This window comes from Erythrolamprus reginae, chromosome 1 (genome assembly GCF_031021105.1).
Source record: "Erythrolamprus reginae isolate rEryReg1 chromosome 1, rEryReg1.hap1, whole genome shotgun sequence".
Classification (NCBI taxonomy): domain Eukaryota; kingdom Metazoa; phylum Chordata; class Lepidosauria; order Squamata; family Dipsadidae; genus Erythrolamprus; species Erythrolamprus reginae.
In genome coordinates this window covers 223,763,922-223,791,873 of record NC_091950.1, presented here as the reverse complement: position 1 = coordinate 223,791,873, position 27,952 = coordinate 223,763,922, and the positions used below count along the sequence as shown (strand labels likewise).

The following is a 27,952-nucleotide window of genomic DNA, read 5'->3' as shown; positions in this document are numbered from 1 at the left end:
TGAACTGAAGAATTCCCCCTGCAGAGGAAACCCAGACTCTTAGTTAATGCAGCACCACAGCATTAAGAAAAGCAGAAGCGAAACAGCTGCCTGACATCTATCCGAAAAACTTTGTATTTAAACGAACACTAACAATGCACCACACAGCCAACCACCATGCAAAAATTAACCCTATCATAACAAAAGGAGTGTCAGAAATGAGAGCCAGAATTCTCCAGTCCCTAGGCATAGTAATAGCCCATAAACCCACAGCCACATTCCTTCAGGAATTATCCAAAACCAAAGACAAGGTAAAGAAGGATGAAAGAAATAATGTAATTTTCAAAATTAACTGTAACAACTGCAGCCGATTTTATGTGGGACAAAAATCATGTTGATTAAAAACCAGAATACATGAACACCAGTTGGCAGTCAAATGCTAGGATCCCAAATCCGTAATCTCTACCTACACTGACGACGAACAGCATCATTTGATTAGAACAGTACTAGAATCATTGGTCACGCTAACATCCACCATGTGCATGAGTTCATTGAAACCTGACATTTCCATCAACAGACAATTCCATCAACAGGCACAGATCTAGAACCAGTCAACAAACACCTCAGAATTCAACTGTAGAGTCATTCTCCAATGCACTTGCAAGGAGAGTCCAGGATGGGTTATTCTCAGCCTGATTGGCTGGGACTGAGTTCAATTTAAATATTTAAATATTAGATAGATAGTCAGGCACCGCCCCCCCTTAGCCCTCCAGTCTAAAAAAACTCAGTCGCAGTAATGGGACTTTGAGTTCTTCCTCTGTCACACTTGATTTTATTGCGTGATTTTTAATAAATTGTGTGATATTTAGTAATCATGTTGAATTGAATTTTCTCTAATGTTATTTTCCTGTCCTCTTTTCTCTTTCAGGCATATCGGGGCGGCTTCAAGTTGGGCAGCGCGGGGTTATTACTCTCCGTGGGTTTAACCCCCCTGAGCTGCAGCTCCCATAGTCGGTGGTACAAGCCACAGAGACTATTTTGAGGACCTGAAGGGAGCGCCCGGGTTGCTAACCTCCGCGGTAGCGCCAGGAGGAAGGCGGTCGGCTGACGCCATGGGGGGCCTGCCCCCCAGGGCGGATATGCCGCAAGAAGAATTGAGAAGCCTCAAGACAGCCCCGAGGAGTCGCGTCCTTCTGAAACCCCCCCCCCACCTAAGGCGTACCGGCGGCGGATCGAGATTGCAATGAACGCCGCCATATTGGGGGGGGCAGCAGGGCGGGAACGGAGGAGGAGTTCCCGCCCTTTTTTTCAGTCCGGCGGCCATTTTCGCCCCAATGAGTCTGCTGTTTTCGGCAGGAGTTCCCGCCCACGACTCGGAGGGGCCAGGTCGGCTTGTGAGCCAGGGCCAGATCCACCGAGCTAATGAGTGGGCGGTTGCCAGGTCAATGACAAGCCAGGCACCCTTATGGCCCAATCGGATCGTTGGAGGATCGGCTCTGCCTATTACAGAGCCCTCCGCAGGCCCCAGACTGCCCGGGTGACACGCAGGCGCACTAGGAGCTTGGGCTTAAACAAACAGTTTTTTTCTTTGCTGTTCCGATCTTGTGGAGGCTTGATTAATCACTCGTGGCAGCTCCCTTCCAGACTCATTGCTTACATTAACCGTGAGTGTGATAACAGGAATCATGTCGGAGGCTCCAGCTCACGTGGGGGAGGAGGCCACTACCAAGGTTAGGCCCAACACCCCCAAGGAAAAGAGCCACAAGCCTAAGGCCTCACAGGGCACCTCTCTCAGAGAGGCTGAAAAAAGAATAAAAGCCCTTGAAAAGCAGTTAGAGGCATCACAGAAGCAGGCCTCTTTGTCAATCAAGGCCTTTGGCCCTACACCTCCACCAGCCTCCCCCATACCAGGGGTAGCAGGCTCGGCATCTGAAAAGGACTGGTCACCTGACCGCCCTACACAACCTGCTCACGAGGTACTTAACTGGGGGCGACAACAAAACATGTGGACTGGCAACCCCCAGTCTCAGACTTATGTACCTCACCAATATGGCCCACCGCAGTCTACCTTCACGCCAACGGCGGCAGGACTGCGCAACGCCCAAGACACATGGCAGGCCATGCCTCAGACCCTGCAGGATTTGATTGCCAATGCGTTTGCCCAGGGTGTTGAGACTGGAGCTCACCAGCAGCAGGCCACAGGGGGTCAACCCCCAGTAAGAACCAGAGATCCATGGACTGCCCCGGAGTCATACTCATTGACCGGATCTATGGAGGAGGACGACTCGTTGGAAAGGGACTACAGTGATAGGGAGGATGAACTGTCGGGGGATGAACAGCCCCCAGAGCAACCTGCCCCTACAGGCCTGTTTAAACCCTCCCTGTTTAGGGTCCTGCTTAACAAGGCCAAACTCACCATCGAACCGGCAGGGGAGGCGGGGCAATCAGATCCCGCAGTTCCAACACAAGCTACCGGTGGGCTTTTTGTCTTGCCCAAACAAGAAACTGAACATTCCTTCCTCCCATCTCTTTTTGGAAACTATACAACGTCCTTGGGAGTACCCGGCGGCTGCACAAGGTCCCTCCAACCTGGACCGCAAATTTTACTCCTTTGACCAGCAGATGGAGGATCTGCTGACCTTCCCGACGGTAGACAAACCAGTCACCAGTCTGGTATCCAATGCCCTGGTCCCCTCGGAATCTCAGGAAGGGCTAAGGGCAGAGGATAAGAGGGCCGAGAACATTGTGCGTAAGACACACCAGATGAGGGCCTGGGCCATACGAGCCTCTTCTGCGGCCTCGTTCTTTAATAGGGCAACTCTCCTCTGGATTAAAGATCTTCAATCGAGAGTGGATCCCGAGGATGGACGCCTTCGCCAGGATCTTAACAAGGTCCTAGCAGCCACCGAATTCTCGGCAGACGCCACAGCCAACGCTGCCAAGTTCGTGGCCAGGGCCATGGCCTCGTCGGTTTCTTCCCGCCGGCTAATATGGCTACGCAACTGGCAGGCGGACGTTAAATCTAAATGGAGCCTGTCCTCAGCTCCCTTTAAGGGGAACAAGCTCTTTGGGGAGGTCCTCGACGATGTCTTAGTCGAGGACAAAGACAAGAAGAAGGTCATGCCCAAGTCCAAGAGACCGGACAGACGATTCACCCCCTATCAGAGGCGCCAGCCCTTTCGTTCAGAGCCCTCCTCGAGTAGTACCCAGACATCGAGGCCGTACTTCCAGGGCTCCTTCAATCAGGGATCATTTCGGTCAGATAGGTCAACCCCACAGGACCGCAACAGGTCCTATCAAGGACGCCGTCCATTCAGAGGGGCCGGTCGGGGCTTCAAGAAAAACAAATGACTTATCAAGCCCTATGCCATTGGGGGGCAAGCTAGCCCACTTCGCGGAGGCCTGGACCACTACGTCTTCAGACGCCTGGGCGGCAACCACTGTAGCTCAAGGCCTAAAACTCGAATTCCTATATCCTCCTCCTCAATGATTCCTCCCATGTCGTATACCTTCGGACACTCAGAAGAGGCACCTCCTCTATCAAGAGGTCTCTCATCTCCTAGAGATAGGGGCCATAGAAGAGGTGCCCCCGGGGGAACGGGGCAAGGGGTTTTACTCCCTCGTTTTCCTTGTTCCCAAATCCTCCGGAGGGGTCAGGATGATCCTGAACTTACGTCATCTGAACCTATATGTAAAATACAGACGGTTCAAGATGCACTCGCTGAGGTCTATTCTTGCATCAATAAGACAAAAAGACTTCCTAACATCAATAGACCTCAGGGAAGCTTACTTACACGTCCCCATCTGCCCGTCACACAGGCAATTCCTTCGGTTCAGCCTGGACGGGACCCACTTTCAATACAAATCAATGCCTTTTGGACTTTCCTCGGCTCCGAGAACGTTTACGAAACTCTTAGACGTTCTCACATCCTCTCTGAGACAACAATCGGTATGCCTCATGGCGTACCTAGATGACGTGATTATACTGACAAAGTCAAGGGAACAGGCGTATCAAGACTTGAACTTGACCATCCACACGCTCGAACGTCATGGGTTCATGGTGAACTGGGACAAGAGCCATGTAACACCCACAACCAGGTTGGCTCATTTGGGGACTACAATAGATACCACCCGGGGTATGGTTTTTCTTTCCCCGGAGAGACGGGCCTCTATCAGGAGACTCCTACGGGATCTGGACGGGCAGAGACTCCCAAGACTTTCATTCCTATCAAAGATCTTGGGGACTCTGGTATCCTGCATCGATGTCATACCGTGGGCAAGACACCACTTGAGACCACTTCAGTGGTTCCTGCTTCCCTTCCAACGAACAAAGACAAGCCACCTACACAGGAGGGTGCTACTTCACGGCGGGGTTCGCAAATCTCTCCGCTGGTGGACTTCCGCGGCCCTCGACAAAGGCTCCTCTTATCTGCCAATAGACCATCTTACAGTGACGACGGATGCCAGTCTAACCGGTTGGGGGGCCCATCTTGCCTCTCAGATGACCCAGGGCCTGTGGAACAATCAGGATTTGAAGGAGTGCAACATCAACTTCTTGGAGCTAAAGGCGGTCTCACTGGCCCTCCGGAACTTCGCCCCCTGGGTAAGGGGTCGTCATGTCCTCGTTCTTATGGACAATGTTTCGACCCGAGCCCATATCAACAGGCAGGGGGGAACACGATCACGTCGACTAATGGCGGAATCGGAGTCCCTGTTTCGATGGGCGGAGGGCAATTTAGCTTCACTCTCAGCAGAACATATCTCGGGAATAGACAATGTTTGTGCGGACTGGCTGAGTCGGGAGACTCTAGATCCCGGGGAGTGGCACCTGGAACCCACGATCTTCCAGGACATTATCAGGAGGTTCGGCGAGCCAGTATTGGATCTGTTTGCAACCTACCACAACACCCAGCTCCCCCGCTTCTTCTCCCGATTCCCTTCCCCCGGGACGGAGGGAGTGAACGCACTTCGCCAACGCTGGCCGGCTGCCCTATTTTATGCCTTCCCGCCGGTCCCCCTGATACCGAAGGTAATTCGGAAGTTGCTGGTGGAACGAGCGGAGATCCTCCTGTTGGCCCCGTATTGGCCGAGACGCATCTGGTTTGCCGATCTGGTGGAACTGTCGATCTCAGCCCCCTGGAGGATTCCGGACCAACGAATAATTCTCACGCAGGGAACAATGAGACACCCAGAGCCTCACTGGTGGCAATTGACCGTATGGCACTTGAGCGGGAACATCTAAAGACCCAGCTTGTGCCGGATGCGGTCATAGACACCATGCAGGCAGCCCGCCGACCTTCTACCCGGCGGGTCTACCAGGCGACGTGGGCGTCATTCAGCGAATTCTGCCAGCAGAGACAGGTGGATCTGCAGGAAGCCTCTCCTCTGATGGTGCTCTCCTTCTTGCAGGCGGGCCTAGACAAGGGCCTCGCCCCAAACACACTCCGACGTCACGTAGCGGCCTTGTCAACTATCCTGGGCAAGGATTACTACCGACCCCTCTCGAGACATCCCTGGATCAGGGATTTCCTGCGAGGGGCGACCAATTTGAAGCCACCTACGGTCCATAGATTTCCGTCCTGGGACCTGTCTTTGGTCCTACATGCACTGACTAGTCCTCCATTTGAACCTTTAAGACAGATCTCCCTGAGATTTCTAACGGTTAAAACTGCCTTCCTGGTGGCGATTACATCGGCCAGGAGAGTCTCGGAGATCGCAGCGTTGTCAACCAGACAGGACCTCTGTAGGTTTTATCCGGACAGGGTAGTGTTGAGATTAGACCCGGCGTTCATCCCCAAGGTGAACTCCTCTTTTCATAGATCGCAGGACATTATTGTACCGGACTTCTGCACGCATGGAAGCCACCCCTCTGAACTGAGGTGGCACAAACTGGACGTGAGATGGTCTCTAAAAATCTACATACGTAGGACTCAGGATTTCAGAGTCTCCGAGGGTTTGTTCGTCTCTTTCTCCACCAGGACGATAGGAAAGAAGGTGTCCCCTCAGTCAATCAGTCGTTGGTTGAGGGATTGTATTTCGGAGGCGTATACCGCTAAGAACACTCCTGTCCCTCAGGGTATCACAGGTCACTCTACCCGAAGTGCGGCCACGTCCTCGGCCTGGAGGACACAGGCATCACTAGAAGACATTTGCCGAGCGGCCACTTGGGCGGCTCCATCCACCTTTATAAGACACTATCGGATTGACTCCTTTGCCTCCGCGGAGGCAGCATTTGGGAGGAGGGTATTACAGGGGGTATGCTCCTTTTCAGCGCCCCTGGTCCAGCCATCTCCCTCCCTTTGACTGTAACTTGGGTATATCCCATCCTGGACTCTCCTTGCAAGTGCATTGGAGAAAGACCGTTGAACTTACCTGAACGGTCTTCTCGATGCACTGCAAGGAGAGTCCAGACCCGCCCGGCCTTGGGACCAGGGTCACAGTTTTAGTTGTTTTTTTATGAAGTTATGGGTTTATAGTTCAATAAAAATTTATTTTGCATTACTGCTCCTTCGTACATATTAGACTGGGGGGATAAGGGGGGGCGGTGCCTGACTATCTATCTAATATTTAAATATTTAAATTGAACTCAGTCCCAGCCAATCAGGCTGAGAATAACCCATCCTGGACTCTCCTTGCAGTGCATCGAGAAGACCGTTCAGGTAAGTTCAACGGTCTATCAGCAACAGCACCCACCCTCAACCAATTCATGCAACTATCATTTCACCTCCCAGCGACCCTCACCTGATATGACCTATATGTCATCATTACAAAACTCTCACCTGATGTAAACCACACCTAACCCAGCACAAGACCCTCACTGATGTGACCTCCCCATCACAAGACTTACCACACAAAGTCTTTATAAGCAGAAGAACAGCAACACAAATATCCCCTAAATTCTGCTGAAGATGTTACTTAGACTGGTAACAAAACATTTGGAAACCATCCCATAAGCCTGGAGAATCAACCTCCACCCTCAACTCTATAATATACATTGGAAGACATAGATGGTATGTGTTGTGGTTGGCTCTGGGCCAGCTCCTGCCCCAAGAACTGTGGGGATGGATGTGGGTGAATCCTCCCAGTGTCAGTGTTGTACATACTCTTGATCGGTTGGAGGATGATGAAGATATTGAGGACTCAGATTCAGATAGTGTTTATGAAGTAGTGCGGGGCCTGGGGTTACAGGCATAGTTCCCTCTAAGCTGAGCAGTGAGCAATCGCTCACTTAAAAATCATCATCAACTCAGAGTTTTCCAAACCTGCCCTGGGTGAAGGGACACCACGTCCTGATCCTTACAGACAATGTTTCCACTCGGGCCCATATCAACAGGCAAGGGGGAACCCGCTCACGGCGACTCATGACGGAGTCGGAGTCCCTGCTGAAATGGGCGGAGGCCAATTTAGCCTCGCTTTTGGCGGAACATATCTCCGGGGTGGACAACGTATGCGCGGACTGGCTGAGTCGGGAGACTCTGGACCCTGGGGAGTGGCGCCTGGATCCCACCATCTTTCAGGAGATTGTCGAGAGGTTCGGCTGTCCGATTCTGGATCTGTTTGCGACCTACCAGAATACCCAGCTTCCCAGATTCATCTCCCGCTTCCCCTCACCAGGGGCGGAAGGGGTGAATGCTCTGCATCAACCCTGGCCATCCGGACTGCTTTACGCTTTTCCACCTGTACCATTGCTCCCGAGGGTGATTCAAAAGGTGTTGGAGGAGCGAGCAGAGATTCTCCTGCTGGCTCCGTATTGGCCGAGACGCATCTGGTTCGCCGATCTGATAGACTTGTCGGTAGCGCCCTACTGGAGGATTCCGTCTCATCGAATACTCCTCACGCAGGGGGCAACGCAACATCCAGACCCTCAGTGGTGGCAGCTAACCGTATGGCGCTTGAGCGGGAACATCTGAAGAGCCAGCTCGTGCCAGAAGGGGTCATAGCCACTATACAGGCTGCCCATAGGCCTTCTACCAGGCGAGTTTACCAAGCCACCTGGGCAGCGTTCTGTGACTTTTGCCAACAACAGCAGGTCGACCCGCAGGGAGCTTCGCCATTGCTGGTTCTTTCGTTTTTGCAGGCGGGTCTGGAGAAAGGACTGGCGCCAAACACGCTTCGTTGCCACGTTGCAGCCCTGTCGACCGTCCTGGTCAAGGATTATTCCCGTCCTCTCACAAGACATTGTGGTCCCAGATTTCTGTACACATGGAAGCCACCCATCTGAGTTACGGTGGCATAAACTGGACGTTAGACGTGCGTTAAAACTATATATCCGCAGGACTCAACCGTTCAGAGAGTCTGAGGCTCTCTTTGTGTCCTTTGCCAGTAGTTCTTTGGGGAAGAGGGTGTCCGCTCCATCGATTAGCCGTTGGTTGCAAGAGTGCGTTTCGGAGGCTTATATCACCAAGAAAGCTCCTATCCCACCGGGGATTACTGCACATTCAACCCGCAGCGCAGCCACATCTTCGGCTTGGAGGACTTAAGCTTCCCTGGAAGACATTTGTAAGGCGGCCACGTGGGCCTCACCGTCTACATTCATAAGACACTATAGGGTTGATCAGTACGCGTCTGCAGATGCAGCCTTTGGGAGGAGAGTTTTGCAGGGGGTGTGTTCCTTTCCGACGCCCCTGGTCCAGCCTTCTCCCTCCCTATAACGGTAACTTGGGCATATCCCATCCTGGACTCTCCTTGCAAGTGCATTGGAGAAGGACCGTTGAACTTACCTGAACGGTCTTCTCGATGCACTGCAAGGAGAGTCCAGACCCGCCCGGCTTTGGGACCAGGGTCGTAGTTTACTTAGTTTTCATGTTGGAGTTTTCCTTTCTCTCCAGTATTTGGTTAAATAAATGTTTGGTGGTTCATTCTGCTCCTTTGTATTATTTAGACTGGAGGGCTAAGAGGGGCGGTGCCTGACTAATATCTAAATATTTAAATTAAACTCAGTCCCAGCCAATCAGGCTGAGAATAACCCATCCTGGACTCTCCTTGCAGTGCATCGAGAAGACCGTTCAGGTAAGTTCAACGGTCCTTTCCCCTCTCGCACGCCGTCGGAGCAGTTGGCTGGCAACTTTGCTGGACCCGGGGAAGGGAAGGTAGCTGCCCTACCCTTCCCACAGCCGCGTCACTTGGAGCCCCGTTTTACTTCTCTCTTGGAGCTCCTGTCGGCGCCTTGCAGCTACCTTCCCTTCTCCGGGTCCAGCAAAGTTGCCAGCCAACTGCTCCGACGGCGTGCGAGAGAGGAACAGATGATGCGAAGCTGGTGAGGTGGGGGGGGACTCATGAAGCAGGAATCCCCTCCCCCCTGACTTCCCATCGTCTGTTCCTCTCTCGCACGCCGTCGGAGCAGTTGGCTGGCAACTTTGCTGGACCATAGAAGGGAAGGTAGCTGCAAGGCGCCGACAGGAGCTCCAAGCAGGAAGTAAAAGGGGGCTCCGAGTGACGCAGCAAAGTTGCCAGCCAACTGCTCCGACGGCGTGCGAGAGAGGAACAGACGATGGGAAGTTAGGGGGGGGGATTCCTGCTTCATGAGTCCCCCCCCCCCGACCTCACCAGCTTCGCATCGTCTTTTCCCCTCTCGCACGCCGTCGGAGCAGTTGGCTGGCAACTTTGCTGGACCGGAGAAGGGAAGGCAGCTGCCCTACCCTTCCCACAGCCGCGTCACTCGGAGCCCCCTTTTGCTTCCTGCTTGGAGCTCCTGTCGGCGCCTTGCAGCTACCTTCCCTTCTCCGGTCTAGCAAAGTTGCCAGCCAACTGCTCCGACGGCGTGCGAGAGAGGAACAGACGATGGGAAGTCAGGGGGGAGGGGATTCCTGCTTCATGAGTCCCCCCCCACCTCACCAGCTTCGCATCGTCTGTTCCTCTCTCGCACGCCGTCGGAGCAGTTGGCTGGCAACTTTGCTGGACCCGGAGAAGGGAAGGTAGCTGCAAGGCGCCGACAGGAGCTCCAAGCAGGAAGTAAAAGGGGGCTCCGAGTGACGCGGCTGTGGGAAGGGTAAGGCAGCTGCCTTCCCTTCTCCAGGTCCAGCAAAGTTGCCAGCCAACTGCTCCGACGGCGTGCGAGAGGGGAAAAGACGATGGGAAGTGGGGGGGATTCCTGCTTCATGAGTCCCCCCCCCTGACCTCACCAGCTTCCCATCGTCTTTTCCGCTCTTGCAGTTGGCTGGCATCTTTGCTAGAGCAGGGGATAGGAGGCAACTGCCACACTCTTGCCACAGCCGCTTCGGTTCACCACACTTTGCCGTTTCCCACACTCGCCCAAGCCAGCAATGTCTGCCGGGCTCCGGCGGTGCGCCCTCTTGTGGTCACCCGGTGCCCTCTTGTGGTGACCCGAGTATAAGCCGAGGTCGGGTTTTTCAGCCCATTTTTGGGGCTGAAAAACTCGGCTTATACTCGAGTATATACGGTAATTGTCTGTCTGCTGTTTTTTAGTGAGTATGCTTTTACGAAATAAATCTTGTCTAGCAGAGCAGGAGAAGGAATGTAAGGAATGCAATTAAGAGAGATTACAGAGGCAGGAGAGATATGCCAGGATGAAATGTATTATAACCGGAAGAGAAGAGAATAAAATGGAGTTTCATTGTTTATGAAATAATGTGTTTGATAAAAGTTATTTGCACTTGCTGAATTTCTACCAGAAACCAGAACAGTCAGAGGCCAGTTTTCCTGCCGACTGCTTCAGACAGCGAAGCGTCGGAAGCAGGGAGTGAATGTGAAATGGGATCCTCAGAGGGGGGAGTGGCAGACAGCCCATTAGGGAATAATTCATCATCATTATCCTCGCTGGATTCGGATGAAGAGACATTCATTGACGTACGCTTCCACAGGGCAATGAGTAGAAAAGAGCAACTGCGTAAATACTACAGGAGATAAGGGAGTTCACCTGTGGTTTGGTGTGGTTCAACTAATTGGGGCTGCTGTTAACTTGGCAGCGTTCTGGCCTCTGAGTGTGGAAGTTTATCCGTTCGGTGAAAGAGGAAGTGGCTTTTGTCTCAGGATTCTCCAAGGACTCTCTTTGCATTGATTTCAGGACTTTGAAACTAAACCATAGTCAAGTGTGTGAGTTGAAAACGTTTGAAGGAGAGTGGCTGTGATGTCTTCACAGCTGCTTGTTAATTGCTTTGTGTTAATTGTTTTTCACCGCATTCAAGTCTGTTGCTTTGAAGGTGAGCACTTTGACTACCAAAAGGGTGTTTTGCTTCTATTTTACTTTAGATAAAAATAATGTTCTTGACTTTTCAAGTTTGTGTGTCTGACTTTCTACCTTTGCACTTAATTGGGGGCTTGTGCCGTGAGCCTGACAGAACAGTACGGGAACATTGTATGCAGTAAAGAAGACTTGGTGGCAAGAATATCAATCATCTGGACTCTGATGGCCAGCAACCCCATAGAAAAAGTGGATGGATCACATCAAGGAGAACTTGAAATATCTGGCCATCATCTCTGATGGAGATGACTTTGCCAACAATCAGTCTCTGCCATAATGTGGGAATAATTCTAGGAAGAAGAAGCCTCTATAGCAGTGTTCCTCAACCTTGGGGTCGGTACCCGTTTTGGGGTCGAACGACCATTTCACAGGGGTTGCCTAAGACCTTGGGAAAAGACAAATTTCAAAGATGTTAGCAACTAAAGCTTCTATTCTGGCATCTCGGAACATATTTTTACAATCCAACCAATCAGGCGTTTACAGGGGGGTGTCCCTCTGACCTCTTGCCAATCAGCTTAAAGATCTGTTGGAAGAATTGGCGCTAAACTTATAGTTGCAGGTCACCACAAGATGAGGAACTGTATTAAGTGGTTGCGGCATTAGAAAGGTTGAGAACCACTGCTCTATAGTATACATTAAAATAGTACTGACTAATTTGAATAGTTTATCAACTCTTAATATCTCCCAAGTGTTCTCCCAGAGCTACATTTTTACTTTTTCATGGAAGCTACTAGAAAAGAGGGAGGCAAGTTATTGCATAAGAGAAGACCCTTCTATAGGGTCTCCTCAGCAGGGTCTCTCCCTGATTTTGCTGGATGGGCAGAGTATTAAATATAATTTAATCTCTTAGATAGTTTCAAAATAAGAAAAATTGGTTTTTGTAAGAAATATCAGAAATTTTGTGTTAGAGGGGGAAGATCCTCAAAACAAAATTAGAAATTAAGATGCTTTGATGGAAATAAACCCAGACTTGCCACTGAACTGACATTGAAATTATCAGAAAGGGAAAGACAATACTGTGCCTGGTTTATAAATCAGCATTGGAAGGTACACATATACAGTGATCCCTCGATTTTCGCGGTCTCGATTTTCGCGAAACGCTATACCACGGTTTTTCAAAAAATAACAATTAAAAAATACTCCACGGTTTTTTTTCTATACCACGGTTTTTCCCATCCGATGACGTCATACGTCATCACCAAGAGTCACTTCTCTCTCCCTTTCTCTTCCTTTTTCTCTATCCTTTCTACCTCTTACTCTTTCTTTCTCTCCCTTCTTCATTCAATTTTCTCTCCCTCCCTTTCTCTCTCTTTCCTTTCTCTCCCTCCCTCCCTGTGCCTGCCCTGCACCACCCAACAGGGACGGACAGCCCCCGATCGTCGGTTCGTGGCCCCCCCCACAGAGGGAGATCAGGCTGCGAGGGCAGTGGAAGAGATAGAAATAGTGTGTACTTGTACTACTGCTTTTTGGTTTATGGAACAGAATGGCAAAATAAAGACGATCGGAGATTTGCAGGCAGGTCTCGCACCCCGGCGTCCGAGGCGGCTGCTGCTCCTCTGCTTCGGCCAAGATCGGCAGGATGGCGGAGCTCCGAGTTTTCTTGAATGCCGGTGGTGCTGTGGCCGGCAGAGTAGCCAGGGCCGAGTGCCTTCGGCTCCCCACCCCCGAGGTCTTCATGGTGGCGGTGGTAGCGGAGGAGACAGCGGCGGCTGCGGCGGCGGCTGCAGGGCACCCGGGCTCATCCCCGCCGCCTCGACCCCAGTCGGGGTCTGAGCAGCCCAAGGGGAGCCAAAGCAGCAGCAGGAGCACGAGCAGGAGCAGCAGCAGGACCGGCAGGAGGAGGAAGAGGAGGGAAGGCAACTGCGGCCACTTTCTGAAGCGCCGCCCACTCCCCTCCCCAAGCGGTTTCTTGCCACTTGCCGCCGCGGCTCCCGCTCTCGGCCGGCGCTCCCACTTCGGGCCTTCCTGGACGCTCGCCACCGGAGGGAGATCGAGCTGGTGGGGGCGGCGAATCCACCTCCCCAGCCGGGCAGCGGCCGGCCGAGCGAACGGGAGAGCGGTGAGTGAGCGAGCGGCCGGGCAGGCGGGCGAACGGCGGGCGAGCGGCGAACGGCGGGCGAGCGGGTGCTGGGGGGCGGGGGCAGCCGACATTCAAAGCAATCTGTCGGCTTCCGCACTTTTGTCGCTCCCCGCCTCCACCATCTGCGCATGCGCGGCCATGGAAAAAGGGCGCGCATGCGCAGATGGTGTTTTTACTTCCGCACCACTATACCACGGTTAATTGATTTTCGCGGGAGGTCTTGGAACGTAACCCCCGCGAAAATCGAGGGATCACTGTAGTTCCAACCATCCTGGTGGGATCAGTTATAAAATATCACCATGATTCAAGGATACAGATAAAATGTACCAGTGGTTGAATCCTCTTTTTTTGTATGAGAATTGTCTATTAAATGACTTAATATGGAAAAGGAGGAAAATGAAGATGATGTAATGTATATGTCTGCTGAGCATATGAAGCTGTTTTACACAGAATCAACTATATGAGGCTGTCTGTGTTAACTGACAACAATATGTTAAAGTCTCAGATAAAGATATTTCCTAGCGTTGAAGTAGCTAATACTTATTGAACGTATGATTCTTTGTGTGCAAACATATCTTCTACTATTGATCTATAAATGTCATATGAACAGAAAGGCAGTTCTCCACTGCACTGCTCAGAGAGTCCAACGTGGGTTATACTTCAGCCTTATTGGCAGGGACTGAGTTAGAAATTAGCATAATTATTATGTCCCGCCCACCACTGCCCCTTCCAGTCAGTTTTAAAAACTCAGTCATAGTGTAGGGACTATGAGTTTTATTCTCTCTGTTAGGGAAATAAATTCCTATTTATGTTTCTTCTAATTAACCTTTTTTCTCTTTCTCTACAAGAGGAATACAGAGTTCCTGGAAGTCTGAGAGCCTCTGCCCTCCGGGGTATCGCCCTCCAACTCTTCAGCCCCTGAGAGGCCTCTGCTCTCCGGAGTATTGCCTTGCAGACAGGGTTCGCTGGTATGGGGTCCCTGACGTGAGCGAACAAACCCCCCATGCCCATACTTCCTCCTTGGGTGCCCAGCGCGAGGCAGCACCTCCTGATCGGTTCTTACCGAGTGAGAGGAGTCCCGGATGTCTCGAATCTCCCGAACGGGCTAATCAGCTGTTTGACGGCAAGAAAACCCGCGGCTTGCAGCGCGGTGGCAAGGAAGGCTCAGGATTGCCGGAAGGTGGCTTGCTCGCCGCCCGATGTCAGACCTGGCAGTTGGCAAGATCAAGGGACCGTGGGTTCTCCTCCGCCATTTTTTTGAGGCCATTTTCTCCTCCCGCCTGACGTCACGGCTGCCATCTTGGAGGGGTCCATTTTCGTGTGGAGATGACAAGACTAATTCTAGCCTCTCCATGGCCACCATTTTGGAATAGAGAGAATTACCACGACAACAGGGTCAAAGGGAACGCCTACCTGGACCTGGGCCAATCAGACCACAGGAGGGTGATGACGCGCTATTTGGGCGTCACAGAGCTTAGTCATTTCGCAGTTTGCCTGGCATCGTGTAAGAGCCTCTTCCTTGTGCCTACAGTATTGTGAGTGATACTTCCAATTATGCCACAATTACCTCAAAGCAATCCCAGTGAGCCTGCAGCCCCCTCATCAAGTAAGGGGAAGGAAAAGGGCCATGGCACTAAGTCCAAGGGGAAATCTTCTCAGTCCTCAGTAGCCCTAAAAGAGGCTGAGAAGAGAATCAAGGCCCTGGAAGCCCAATTGGAGATGAGCAAGCCTAGACAGGGGCCTAGTCCTTCTAGCAGCACTTTACCTCCGCATCAACAGAGCCCTCTAGTTACAGCTACTGCATTTGAAGGCCATCACCTTTCTGGAGCAGGGGACTTATCCCCTGACTGCCCCACCTTCAGCTGAGGAAGTTCAAAGGGCAGATTGGCCTAGACCGGCTACCCATCCATGGCCTCAACCTCCTCAGACTGCAGCAGCCACCTTTACACCGACTGCAGCAGGTCTCAGAGGCCCCATGGACAACTGGCAGGCTATGTCTCCATCTTTACAAGACATGATAGCCTCTGCTTACTCACAGGGTATTGCAGTAGGTGCCCAGCAACGCCCTTCTCCTCTGCCCAGAGCTAGCAGACAAGATCTTTGGAGGGCTCCCCCTGTCACCTCATCTGTGCATGATTCCTTTCAAGAGGATCAGGACCCTAGAGAGATGCCCACAGAGCCAGATGAGGAACTCTCTGAGGATGAGGCGAACTTGCCTGACCAGCCCCCCTTCGCGGGGCTATTTAAGCAGTCTCTATTTAGAGTATTATTGAACAAGGCTAAGACCACGCTAATCCCTGACAACTCTGCAAAACCAGCAGGTCAGGAGGTGGGCATTATGCCTGCAGCCAGGCTCATCAATGAACCCCAGAAGGAATCTGAGCACATTCCTGCAGTGCCCATTTTTGCAGAGAATATAAAGAGACCCTGGAAGCAACCGACTGCAGCCCTAGGGCCCTCGGCCTTGGACAAAAGATTCTACTCATTTGATCCAGAGATAGAGGACTTGCTTCAGTATCCTTCAGTGGATACCCCAGTAACTTCGTTGATATCCAACGCGGTGGTGCCATCAGACATGGCGGACGGTCTCATGGCGGAGAACCTGATCAGGGGAATCCATCAGCTGTCCGCCTGGGCCCTGAGGGCAGCATCTGCCGTATCCTTCTTTAATAGGGCCTCTATTCTATGGCTACAGGACATGCTTCCCAGGTTAGGCCCGGAAGACACCAGACTCCGCCAGGACATTAACAAACTCATCGCCACCACTGAATTTTCCACGGATGCCACCCTAGCAGCTGCACGGTTTTCATCCCGCACATTGGCTTCCAACCTTTCAGCCTGATGCCTTCTTTGGCTTCACTCGTGGCAGGCGGATGCTAAATCGAAATGGCGCCTGGCCACTGCTCCGTATCAGGGTTCTAAACTTTTTGGAGAGTCATTGGACTCTGTTGTAATCGAGGACAGAGACAAGAAAAAAGTATTGCCACGGTCAGCACGGAGGCAAGACAGGCGTGGAGCTCCATATTTCCGTAGGCAGTCCTTTCGATCGGACCTGCCCTCGAATTCATCCCCAGTCGCAAGGGCTTACGGACAGGGGACCTACACCCAACCTGCTTACCGATCTGATCGAGGTAACTATGGAAACAGAAACCAACAGTTTCAACAGTCTCGCAGATCATTCAGAGGAGGCAACAGGGGAGGATATCGCAGGCAAAAGTGACTCCTCCCATGACCTCCCCATCGGTGGACGCCTGCAATTTTTCACCGAATTTTGGGAATCCATATCCACAGACGCATGGGCCTTAGAGACTATCGAACACGGCCTGCGACTCAACTTCATACAGTGGCCTCCCAACAGATTCATACAATGCTCAGCGCTTCTTCATCCGCAAAAGCGAGCTCTCATTTTTCAAGAGGTCCAGCATCTATTGGACATTGGGGCAATAGAACCGGTTCCAGCAGAACAAGAGGGACAGGGTTTCTATTCCATAGTGTTTATAGTCCCCAAGTCCTCCGGTGGCTGCCGTCTGATCTTGAATCTCAGGCAGCTGAACGTGTACATATGGTATCAAAGGTTCAAGATGCATTCACTGCACACCATACTGGCATCCATTTGTCAGCACGACTGGATGACCTCCATCGACCTCAGAGAGGCGTACCTGCATGTTCCGGTCCACCCACAACATCGTCAATTTCTGCGTTTCTACCTCCACAATCAGCACTACCAATACAAGGCCATGCCCTTCGGTTTGTCCTCGGCCCCCAGGGCCTTCACCAAACTCTTGGACGCCTTGACAGCAAGTCTCAGGGCACACTCCATACGTCTTCTAGCCTACTTGGATGATGTAATTATCCTTTCCAGAAGCCCCCACCAGGCCTTACAGGACCTGGCCCGAACAATACAGGCCCTGGAAGGTGCAGGCTTTACAATCAACCGAGACAAAAGCCACTTACAGCCAACCACGCGCCTACTTCATCTGGGCACTATAATAGACTCTTCGACGGGCATGGTCTTTCTCTCATCAGAGAGACAGCAGAGGATAGTAGCACTAATCCGTTCAGTTTCTCGTCGAAACAAGCTTCCCTTAGCACTTCTGTCACAACTGCTAGGGATGTTCATCTCCTGTATCAACATAGTTCCGTGGGCCCGGTTACACGCGCGCCCTCTACAAATGGTTTCTGCTCCCCTTCCAAAGGGCTCGTCTAAGCAATTCAAAACAACAAGTGCACCTGACCACAACAGTTCGCCTCTCCCTCCCGTGGTGGACATCCTCAGCCATAACCAGGGGCTCACCCTTCCTGTCTCACCAGGAGGTGACGATCACTACAGACGCAAGTCTCTCCGGCTGGGGAGCTCACTCCGGAGGACAGGTTGCCCAGGGCAGATGGTCACCAGAGGACCTGTCAGACCCCAACATCAACCTGTTGGAGTTACAAGCAGTGTTCAAGGCATTGCAGAGGTTTGCAGACATCGTAACCGGCCAGCATGTCCTGATATTGACGGACAACGTGGCAACAAGGGCACATGTGAACCATCAAGGGGGCACTCGGTCGGGGCGGCTGATGCAGGAAGCCCACGCATTGATGTCATGGGCAGAAATACATCTGGCCTCGATTCATGCAGAGCACATTTCGGGAGTGGAGAATACACAAGCAGATTGGCTAAACCGCACAACGATCGACCCGGGGTAATGGGCTCTGAACCCGGAGGTGTTTCAAGAAATAGTTCACCGATACGGCGCTCCAGTAGTGGACTTGTTTGCCTCGCGCCACAACCACCAGGTGCCGAGGTTCTTCTCCCGTTTTCCAACCCCGGGAGCCGAGCAGGTCAATGCGCTTCTATCTCCATGGCCGAAGTGACTACTGTACGCCTCCCCCCCGGTCTGCTTGATACACAGAGTAGTCGCTAAGATCATCGCAGAGGGGGCAGAGATCCTTCTAGTTGCTCCATTCTGGCCCAGACGACCATGGTTTGCCGATCTGATGGGATTATCAATCTCCCCGCCGTGGAGGATCCCAGACCAGCAACTGGTCCTGACGCAAGGCTCGATAGTACATCCGGACCCTCAGTGGTGGAGGCTTGCCGTGTGGCGATTGAAGGGAACCGCATGAGGGAGAAACATGTTCCGGAAAGCGTCATCGGCACCATCCAAGCAGCACGACGGCCATTGACGACGCGCATATACCAGGCCACCTGGGCAGCATACTGCACCTTTTGCAGGGCTCAGGGAATTTCACCTTCGGCATCATCAGTCCTTCACCTTCTAGAATTCCTCCAAAAGGGCCTGGAAAAGGGGTTGACCCTAACACGCTCTGCAGACAGGTAGCGGCCATGGCAACAGTACTTAGGCCGGACCCCTTTTGCCCAATTTCACATCACCCATGGGTAAAGGACTTCCTTCGAGGTTCAGCAAACCTGTCTCCCCCAGTCGTTCACCACTTTCCATCCTGGGATTTACCACTGGTTCTGAAGGCCCTTACAGGACCCCCCTTTGAACCGTTAAGGGAGGTCTCTCTCCGCATTCTCTCGGTGAAGGTGGCCTTCCTAGTAGCCATCACCTCGGCTCGTAGAGTTTCCGAGCTGGCAGCTCTGTCAGTCCGCCCAGACTTGTGTGTTTTCCATCCGGACAGGGTAACTCTACGATTGGATCCTAGTTTCCTGACCAAGATCAACACTAGGTTTCATAGAGCTCAGGACATTGTTCTGCCGGATTTTTGTACCCATGGCTCTCATCCGTCGGAACTGCGGTGGCATAAAGTGGACGTTCGTAGAGCCGTAAAGATATATGTCCGCCGCACAAGTACCTTTAGGAGATTGGAGGCTCTCTTTGTGCCATTCCTTCCCGCATCTATGGGAAGGAAGGTATCAGCTAAAACAATCAGCAGATGGATCAGAGCCTGAATCATCGAAGCATACAAGACTACATCGACGCCCTTACCGGGTAGGATTACAGCTCACCAGGAGCGCAGCTACCACAGCAGCTTGGACCACACAGGCACCTATTGAGGAAGTTTGTAGGGCAGCAACCTGGGCTGCCCCCATGACTTTCATCAGACATTATCGTTTAGATTCATTTGCTTCGGCAGAGGCAGCCTTCGGCAGAAGAGTGTTGCAGGGAGTTTGTGTTCCAGCGCCCCTGGTCCAGCCTATCCCTCCCTGAAGTGTGGCTTGGGTATATCCCACGTTGGACTCTCTGAGCACTGCAGTGGAGAAGAACCATTGAACTTACTTGAACGGTCTTCTCGCTGCACTGCGAAGAGAGTCCAAACCCGCCCGGCTTATTAGCCCAGGTGCGCTATTGTTTTGAAGTTATTGGTTTATTGAATAAAATTTGTTATATTTCACTATTCCTTCATTTTTATCACTGACTGGAAGGGGCAGTGGTGGGCGGGACATAATAATTATGCTAATTTCTAACTCAGTCCCTGCCAATAAGGCTGAAGTATAACCCACGTTGGACTCTCTTCGCAGTGCAGCGAGAAGACCGTTCAGGTAAGTTCAACGGTTCATCTAAATCAAAATAGATCCATGATGGCACAGTGATTAGAATGCAGTATTACAGGCTAACACTGCTCACTGCCAGTAATTTAATTCTGACTGGCTCAAAGTTGACTCAGCCTTCCATCATTCCAAGGTTGGTATGGCTTAGATGGTGCTATAAAGCACTATGAAGTGGTATATAAGTCTAAATGCAATTGCTATAATAATAAAAGAATTCTTCTATATATCATAGTAACTATCTTTGGTTTGAGTTCTGTTACCTGCAGTATACTGTGAGTTATCAGTATCATTTATAGAATCTTAATTATAAAGAGTTCTCAAGTGAGAAACCAATGTAGAATATGAAATAATTCCTAATTGAAACACTGAAGGTTAAATAAGAAGTAGAATAGGAGATCGAGAAAGATTTGGAAAAATTGAAAAATATTCAATTATCATTGATGAGCAGAATTGCGCTAATCAAAATAAACATACTGCCACGATTACTATCCCTCTTTTCAACAATACCAATAAAAATAGATTTTTTAAAAAATGAGATCAACAAGATAGTGACTAAAGGAAAAGACCGAGGGTTAGTTTGAAATTGCAAGAATAAGAGGCAGTTTTGCTCTCCCTAATCGGGAGCTGTATTTTCAAGCAACAGTAATGGCATGGAGTAAAGAATGGATTTTGCTTAGAAATAAAAGACTTCTAATACTAGAAGGACATGACTTACAAATTGAATGGCACACATTTGTTTGGTATGGAGGACATAAAATACATAGCTATTTCCAAAGACATAATATAAGGAACTTGTTATTTTCAGTTTGGGAAAGAGTAAAAACTAAACATTATTCTAAAATACCCTATTGGATATCGATAATAGAGATTTTGACACACCCATGTAAAATAGATTGGAATAATATTCCGAGATATAATGATATTCTATTGAAGACAAATAAGATGAAATCCCCAAAAGAGCTAGAGAATCAGGGTATAAAATGGATTAGTACTTGAATATACAGGTACAAGCAAGATATGAAAAAGATAGTAAAACAGAAGGAATTAATTTGGAAAAGACAAAATTAGGTGAAATCTTAATGGGAACAGATGAAAAGATGATAAAAAATTGTATAACTGCTCTCCATTGAATTAGAATCTGAACAAGTGAAAGAGACGATAAAATGGATGAGACATATAGGACATACAATAGATATGAATATGTGGCAAAAATTATGGGAAAGAAATTATAAAATGACAATGGCAACAGCATATAAAGAAAATATGTATAAGATGTTCTATAGATGGCATATGTCATCACAGAGACTATCAAAAATGTTCAAGAACAAATCGATGAATTGTTGGAAATGTAACCATACATTTGGTTCCTTTTATCATATGCGGTGGACATGCAATGAAGCTAAAAAAAATATAGTCAGGGGTTCAAATATGGATTGCAAAGATATTGAAACAAATTATTGATTTAAAATCTGAAATATTCTTATTAGGTATATTGCCAGAAAAAAATAATAAAGAAGAAACATATTTAATTGTGCACATAGTGACTGCTGCCAGGATTGTGTATGCATAGAATTGGAAGTTGAATAGAATACCAACAGAAAGAAAAGTACTAAGGATTTGTATGGATTTGTACCAAAATGAATAGACTTACAATGAAAATTAAAGATAAAGAAGACTCGGAGTTTTATAAAATCTGGGGGAAATTTTATGAATGGGTTGAAAATAAAAATAACTTAATATAGGAAAGATAAAGAAATGAGAAATATGATTGATAGAACTTGGATGACAGCAATAGTTAAATATACACATGTTTAAAATTAAATTAAAATAGATTTGAAATGGAATTGAACAGTTAAGAACTAGGTTATTAGAATTGAAAAATGAAGAAAACTGTTTAAGCAATCATTTTTTAAAGTTAAAATTAGATACAGTTTTTATATTATTATTCATTGAACATACATGTTGTTATATATGTATGGTTTTATGGTGGAGAAAAATAAAAAAAATTTAAAAAAAGAATAATTGTGTTAATAGAATATTTATTTTTCAGATACCACCGCCCCATTTCCAGAGACCTAGTGCTTCGTTATTACGTGCCCAGAAAGTTGATACTTTAAGGTGTGAAATTCAGGAGAAATATGAATCAGACTTCCAGAAAGCTCTAGTAAGCATCAAAGAGCGAGTGAAAGAAATTGAAGGACCAGACATCAAAGAAACCCTCCAAGATCAGATCCGCCAGTGGTTTATTGAATGCCGGTAAGATACCATTCTTTCTTTCCTTAACCTCTCCCTATCTGTAATCACACTTACCATAAGAGTCTTTATTCTTTTCTCTAAGTCCATTGGAATCAAGGCTGCTTCAGTACATAGAACAAACCAAACCAAAAAAAATTATGGAAATCACAAGTTGAATCATTGTCATTTCTCTTATCACTGTTACTATCACTGTTACCACAGATTTATGTATTTGGAGTACAATATCAAATATTGTGGGAATTATTATGAAAAATGTGTAACAGCTTATACATACTTATACATAGAATAGACCATAGAGTATCACATAAAACTCTTTATAAAGAGGTCAATGCAGTAATCTGTTTATGTCAATATATTGATAATTGTCATTGATACTGATAAGTACCAACAAATGTTAATTTGTAGATTAGCTTACATTATAGCTAGAACTGACTAATTAATAAATACATAAATCCAATTTATTGGACAGTAAATCCAATGGATGGATGGATGGATGGATGGATGAATAAATTTATTTCAGAATATTTCCAAGGAATTGTGTTTAATAAAAAAGGAAAAAATATACCTCTGGCACGATTGGCAAAAATGTTCTTGGCCGTGTCAGCAAAATGATGGAAATGTAATTATTACATACTACCACCTTTGGTAGACATGTCCAAAAGTAAAAGCATATTGGAAAAAGCTCAGAAATAGTTGGAAGACATTGTTCAAGAAGAGTTGATATGGATTGGAATTATTTTTACTGGGAATTGGAAGAGGAAAAGTAAAGAAATAAAATAGATATGTAATACTTCATATAATAACTGCAGCCAGGATTGTTTATGCTCAAAATTGGAAGTCTGATAATATCCTCACCATATGATAGTGAGAAAAATATTAGAATGTGCGGAAATGAGTAAATTAATGATGAAACTACATGACAAGCAAGAAACGAAGTTTTATGAGAAATGGTATAAGTGATTGGAACAAAATAAAAAGTTTAAAATATTGTAATAAAATGGGAAAGAGAGAAGAAAAATATCATATTAACAGAGTCCTATCCCCCTTCTTTGATGTATATAAATATATATGAAGTAAAAAGGAGTTGAAAAAGCAAATGGGAGATTCATTATATAGAAATACAAGAAAATATAGATAATATGTATAAGACATTAGTAGTAATATGGAAAATTGTAAATAATAGTGAAACGGTAAAGAAAAAGCTGTAAAAGTGATTAGTTTTCTTTTTGTATGTTTGTTTGTTGTATGCTTTTATGTTGTGTTTTAAAAAACCAAATACATACTATTATTTTTAAAAAAGAAAAAAAAATTAGACCCAGTAAACTACAGACTAATCAGCCTAACATCAATTCCTGGGAAGATGCTGGAAAAAATAATTTAAAAACAGATATTTTAACATCTAGAAACAAATAACCAGAAGCCACAGGTTTGTTAAAAACAAATCATGCCAAACCAAACTTATTTCATTCTTTGACAAAGTGACTAAATCAGTAGACCAGACAAATACAGTGGATATAGCATATTTAGAATTTAGCAGGGCATTTGACAAAGTAATCACAAGCTACATCTTGATAAGTTATAAAAATGTGAGATAGACAGCATCACCACCAGATGGATTTGTAATTGGCTGACAAACTATTCAATTAATAGTCCTTAATGGTACTATATCATAGAAACATAGAAACATAGAAGTCTGACGGCAGAAAAAGACCTCATGGTCCATCTAGTCTGCCCTTATACTATTTTCTGTATTTTATCTTAGGATGGATATATGTTTATCCCAGGCATGTTTAAATTCAGTTACTGTGGATTTATCTACCACGTCTGCTGGAAGTTTGTTCCAAGGATCTATTACTCTTTCAGTAAAATAATATTTTCTCATGTTGCTTTTGATCTTTCCCCCAACTAACTTCAGATTGTGTCCCCTTGTTCTTGTGTTCACTTTCCTATTAAAAACACTTCCCTCCTGAACCTTATTTAACCCTTTAATATATTTAAATGTTTCGATCATATACCCCCTTTTCCTTCTGTCCTCCAGACTATACAGATTGAGTTCATTAAGTCTTTCCTGATACGTTTTATGCTTAAGACCTTCCACCATTCTTGTAGCCCGTCTTTGGACCCGTTCAATTTTGTCAATATCTTTTTGTAGGTGAGGTCTCCAGAACTGAACACAGTATTCCAAATGTGGTCTCACCATCATTCTATATAGCGGGATCATAATCTCCCTCTTCCTGCTTGTTATACCTCTAGCTATGCAGCCAAGCATCCTACTTGCTTTCCCTACCGCCTGACTGCACTGTTCACCCATTTTGAGACTGTCAGAAATCATTACCCCTAAATCCTTTTCTTTTGAAGTATTTGCTAACACAGAACTGCCAATACAATACTCAGATTGAGGATTCCTTTTCCCCAAGTGCATTATTTTACATTTGGAAACATTAAACTGCAGTTTCCATTGCTTTGACCATTTATCTAGTAAAGCTAAATCATTTACCATATTACAGACCCCTCCAGGAATATCAACCCTATTGCACACTTTAGAGTCATCGGCAAATAGGCAAACTTTCCCTACCAAACCTTCCCCTATGTCACTCACAAACATATTAAAAAGAATAGGACCCAGAACAGACCCTTGTGGCATACCGCTTGTAACCTGACTCTGCTCAGAATACTCGCCATTAACAATAACTCTCTGCTGTCTATGCTTCAGCCAGCTGCAAATCCATTGAACTATCCAGGGATTAAGTCCAATCTTCACTAATTTATCTATCAGCTCTTTATGTGGAACCATATCAAAGGCTTTGCTGAAGTCCAGGTAGGCAATATCCACGGCACCACCTTCATCCAACACCTTTGTGACATAGTCAAAGAAATCAATGAGATTAGTCTGACATGATTTGCCTTCAGTAAAGCCATGCTGATTTGGGTCCAATAAGTTATTGTTTTTTAGGTGCTGATTTATCCTCTTTTTGAGTAGAGTCTCCATCATTTTAACTACAACTGATGTCTAGCTAACTGGCCTGTAGTTACCAGCTTCTTCTCTACTGCCCTTCTTGTGAATAGGCACAACACTGGCCATTCTCCAATCCTCAGGATCTTCTCCTGTTAACAAGGATTGGTTAAACAAATCAGTCAGGGGGGTAGTAATGACAGATCTGAGTTCTTTAAGAACTCTGGGGTGGATGCCATCTGGACCCATTGCCTTATTTATCTTTAATCGTTCAAGTTCTTCTAAGACATCGGCTTCTAAGATCACTGGAGCTGAATCCATACAGCTGGAAGCAATGCTATATCCCTCTATAGTATTATTTTGTACGGTGTCTTTTGAGAAAACTGAACAGAAGTAGCTATTGAAATGGTCAGGGATCTCCTTATTCCCATTAATGCATGTATTATTCCCGGTACTAAGTTTCGTGATGCCGCAGTTTTTCTTCTTCTTATCACTAATATATCTGAAGAAGGTTTTATCCCCCTTCTTTACAGATTTGGCAATTTCTTCCTCTTTTGAGGCTTTAGCAGCATATATTATCTGTTTCGCCTCCTTCTGTCTCATTTTATACACCTCCCTATCAGCTATACTTCCAGACTCTTTATACCTCCTATAGGCAGCCTTTTTTTCATTGACTATAGCCCTTACATCATTGCTAAACCATAGCGGTTTCTTCTTCCTTTTACCTTTAGTTATTTGTCTTACATACAGTCCAGTGGCTTTTAAGATGGCCTTTTTTAATACAGTCCACTGGGTGCTCGCTCCTGCCATTTTATCCCTCCCCTTTAATTCATTTTCTAAATATTCCCCCATTGCATTAAAATTTGTTTTTCTGAAATCCAATACTTTGGTTGCATTATAGGATTGCTCACAATTAGTTTTTACATCAAACCACAAACATAGATGGTCACTGCATCCTAAATTTTCTCCCACCTTGACATCTGAAACCCAATTCCCATTCGTAAAAACTAAATCTAGAATATTCTCCCCTCTAGTTGGTGTCTTAACCAGCTGTGCCAGAGCTGCTCCTGTAAAGGCCTCTACTATATTCTTACTTTTGCATGTAAGGGCACTGGGGATATTCCAGTCAACATCAGGCATGTTGAAATCACCCATAACCACAATATCTCCCTTTACTGCCATTTGGGTAATTTCATCCACCATCTTGTTGTCATATTCCTCAGATTGCCCTGGAGGCCTATAGATCACCCCAATTCTAATGACAGAACCTTCTTTATTTTGCATGCAAATCCAGAGAGTCTCTAGATCTTGACATGTATTGTGAATTAGTGTTGTTTTTAGACTTTCTTTAATATAAATGGCTACTCCACCTCCCCTTCTCTTTATTCTATCCTTCCTATACAGTGTATATCCTGGTATGGATATTTCCCATTCATTAGAATCCTTAAACCATGTCTCAGTTATGGCAACCAGGTCCAAATTATCTCTATATATTATGGCCATTAATTCACAGAGCTTGTTGCTCAAGCTTCGAGCATTCGTGCACATATCTACATGGAGGGAATTAAGTAGTGGGGTGCCACAGGGTTCTCTCAAGGTACTCTACAATATCTTCATAAATCATTACATTTCTGATGACACTAACTTGGCAGGAATAGCCAACATCCCAAAAGACAAGCTAAGGATTCAAAAGATCTTAACAGATCTTTGGGCCCTATCCAAAAAGGTGAAATTTAATGTAGAGAAAAATAATGTTTTACACTGGGACAGAAAAGAAACAAAGATATAAGTATAGATTAGGCAGAACCTGGCACAAAAACAGTGACTGTGAGAGGGACCTTGGAGTCCTTGTGTACGATTAGTTAAACTTGAATCAACAGTGTGCAGAAGCCAATACAATCCTTGGTTATATAAACAGAGGCATAGAATCAAAATCATGTGAAGTATTAGTACCACATTATAAAGTCTTAGTAAAATCACTGTCAGGTCCCTATTAGACCTGCCATTCTGGGGAAAAAACTGTGGGTGGAATGGTTTGCATGCTTTCACTTTTACTGTAACTGCTTGGGAAATGATGGGGGAGAAATGGCCATCTGCATCAGTGGTGGGATTCAAACATTTTTACTACCAGTTCTGTGTGCATGGCTTGGTGAGTGTGGCTTGGTGAGTGTGACAGGGGAAGGATACTGTAAAATATCCATTCCCACCCCACACCAAGGAAACAATACTGTAAAATCTCAATTCCCTCTCCACTGAGGCAGGCTCTTACATTAGATGGAGTCTGAAATCTGATACTGCATCCAGTTTTGGTCATCACATTACAAAAAAGAATTATAGGAGCTGGGAGAAGTTGCAAAGAAGAGCAACTAAAATTATTTAAAAATATATGAAGAACAGTTGCAGGATTTGGGTTTGGCTAGTCTAGAGAAAAGAAGGACTAGGGGGAAGTATACCAGTATCAAGTATACCAATATAAGTATTTGAGAGGCTGCCACAAAGAAGAGGGGGGGGGGTGTCAATTTATTTTACAAAGAACCAGAGGGCAGGACAAAAAACAATGGATGGAAAACTAATCAAGGAGAGAAACAACTTGGAATTAAGGAGAAACCTCTTAACAATGATGACAATTGACCAGTGGAACAACTTGCATTCAGAAGTTGTGGGTGTTTCATCACTGAAAGTTTTTAAGAGACTTTCAGAGACTGGACAATCATTTATCTGAAATGGTATAGGAGCTCATCCTTGAACAGGAGGCCGGGCTAAAAAATCCCAACTCTATTCTGTTCTGATTCATTATATTTGGTATTAATTGTGAATAATGAGACAGTCTCCAGATTTTTTTTTTTGTATTTTCAATTAAGCTTCAGTTTTGCCCTCTTGGAAAAACCTTGTCAATCACCAGATTAGGTTGTGTGGCTTTCACTAAGGCGACCTTTTCCTTCCATTCTTTCATGAGAGAGTTCAATTTCCCCCAATAGCAAT

At 47.0% G+C, this 27,952-nt stretch overlaps 1 protein-coding gene across 5 annotated transcripts in view; it reads left to right on the top strand.

Moving 5' to 3' along the window:
- Nucleotides 1–27,952, top strand: part of IQCA1 (IQ motif containing with AAA domain 1) — a 464,058-nt gene that overhangs the window by 131,583 nt on the left and 304,523 nt on the right. For all 5 annotated transcript variants that reach the window (XR_011557328.1, XM_070732268.1, XM_070732270.1 and 2 more), the window contains one exon: nucleotides 21,812–22,017. Coding sequence is in view for 4 of the 5 variants with exons in the window: in XM_070732268.1 (XP_070588369.1) it covers nucleotides 21,812–22,017 (206 nt within the window). In the remaining variant the exon portion in view is untranslated. The remainder of the gene's footprint in view (nucleotides 1–21,811; nucleotides 22,018–27,952) is intronic.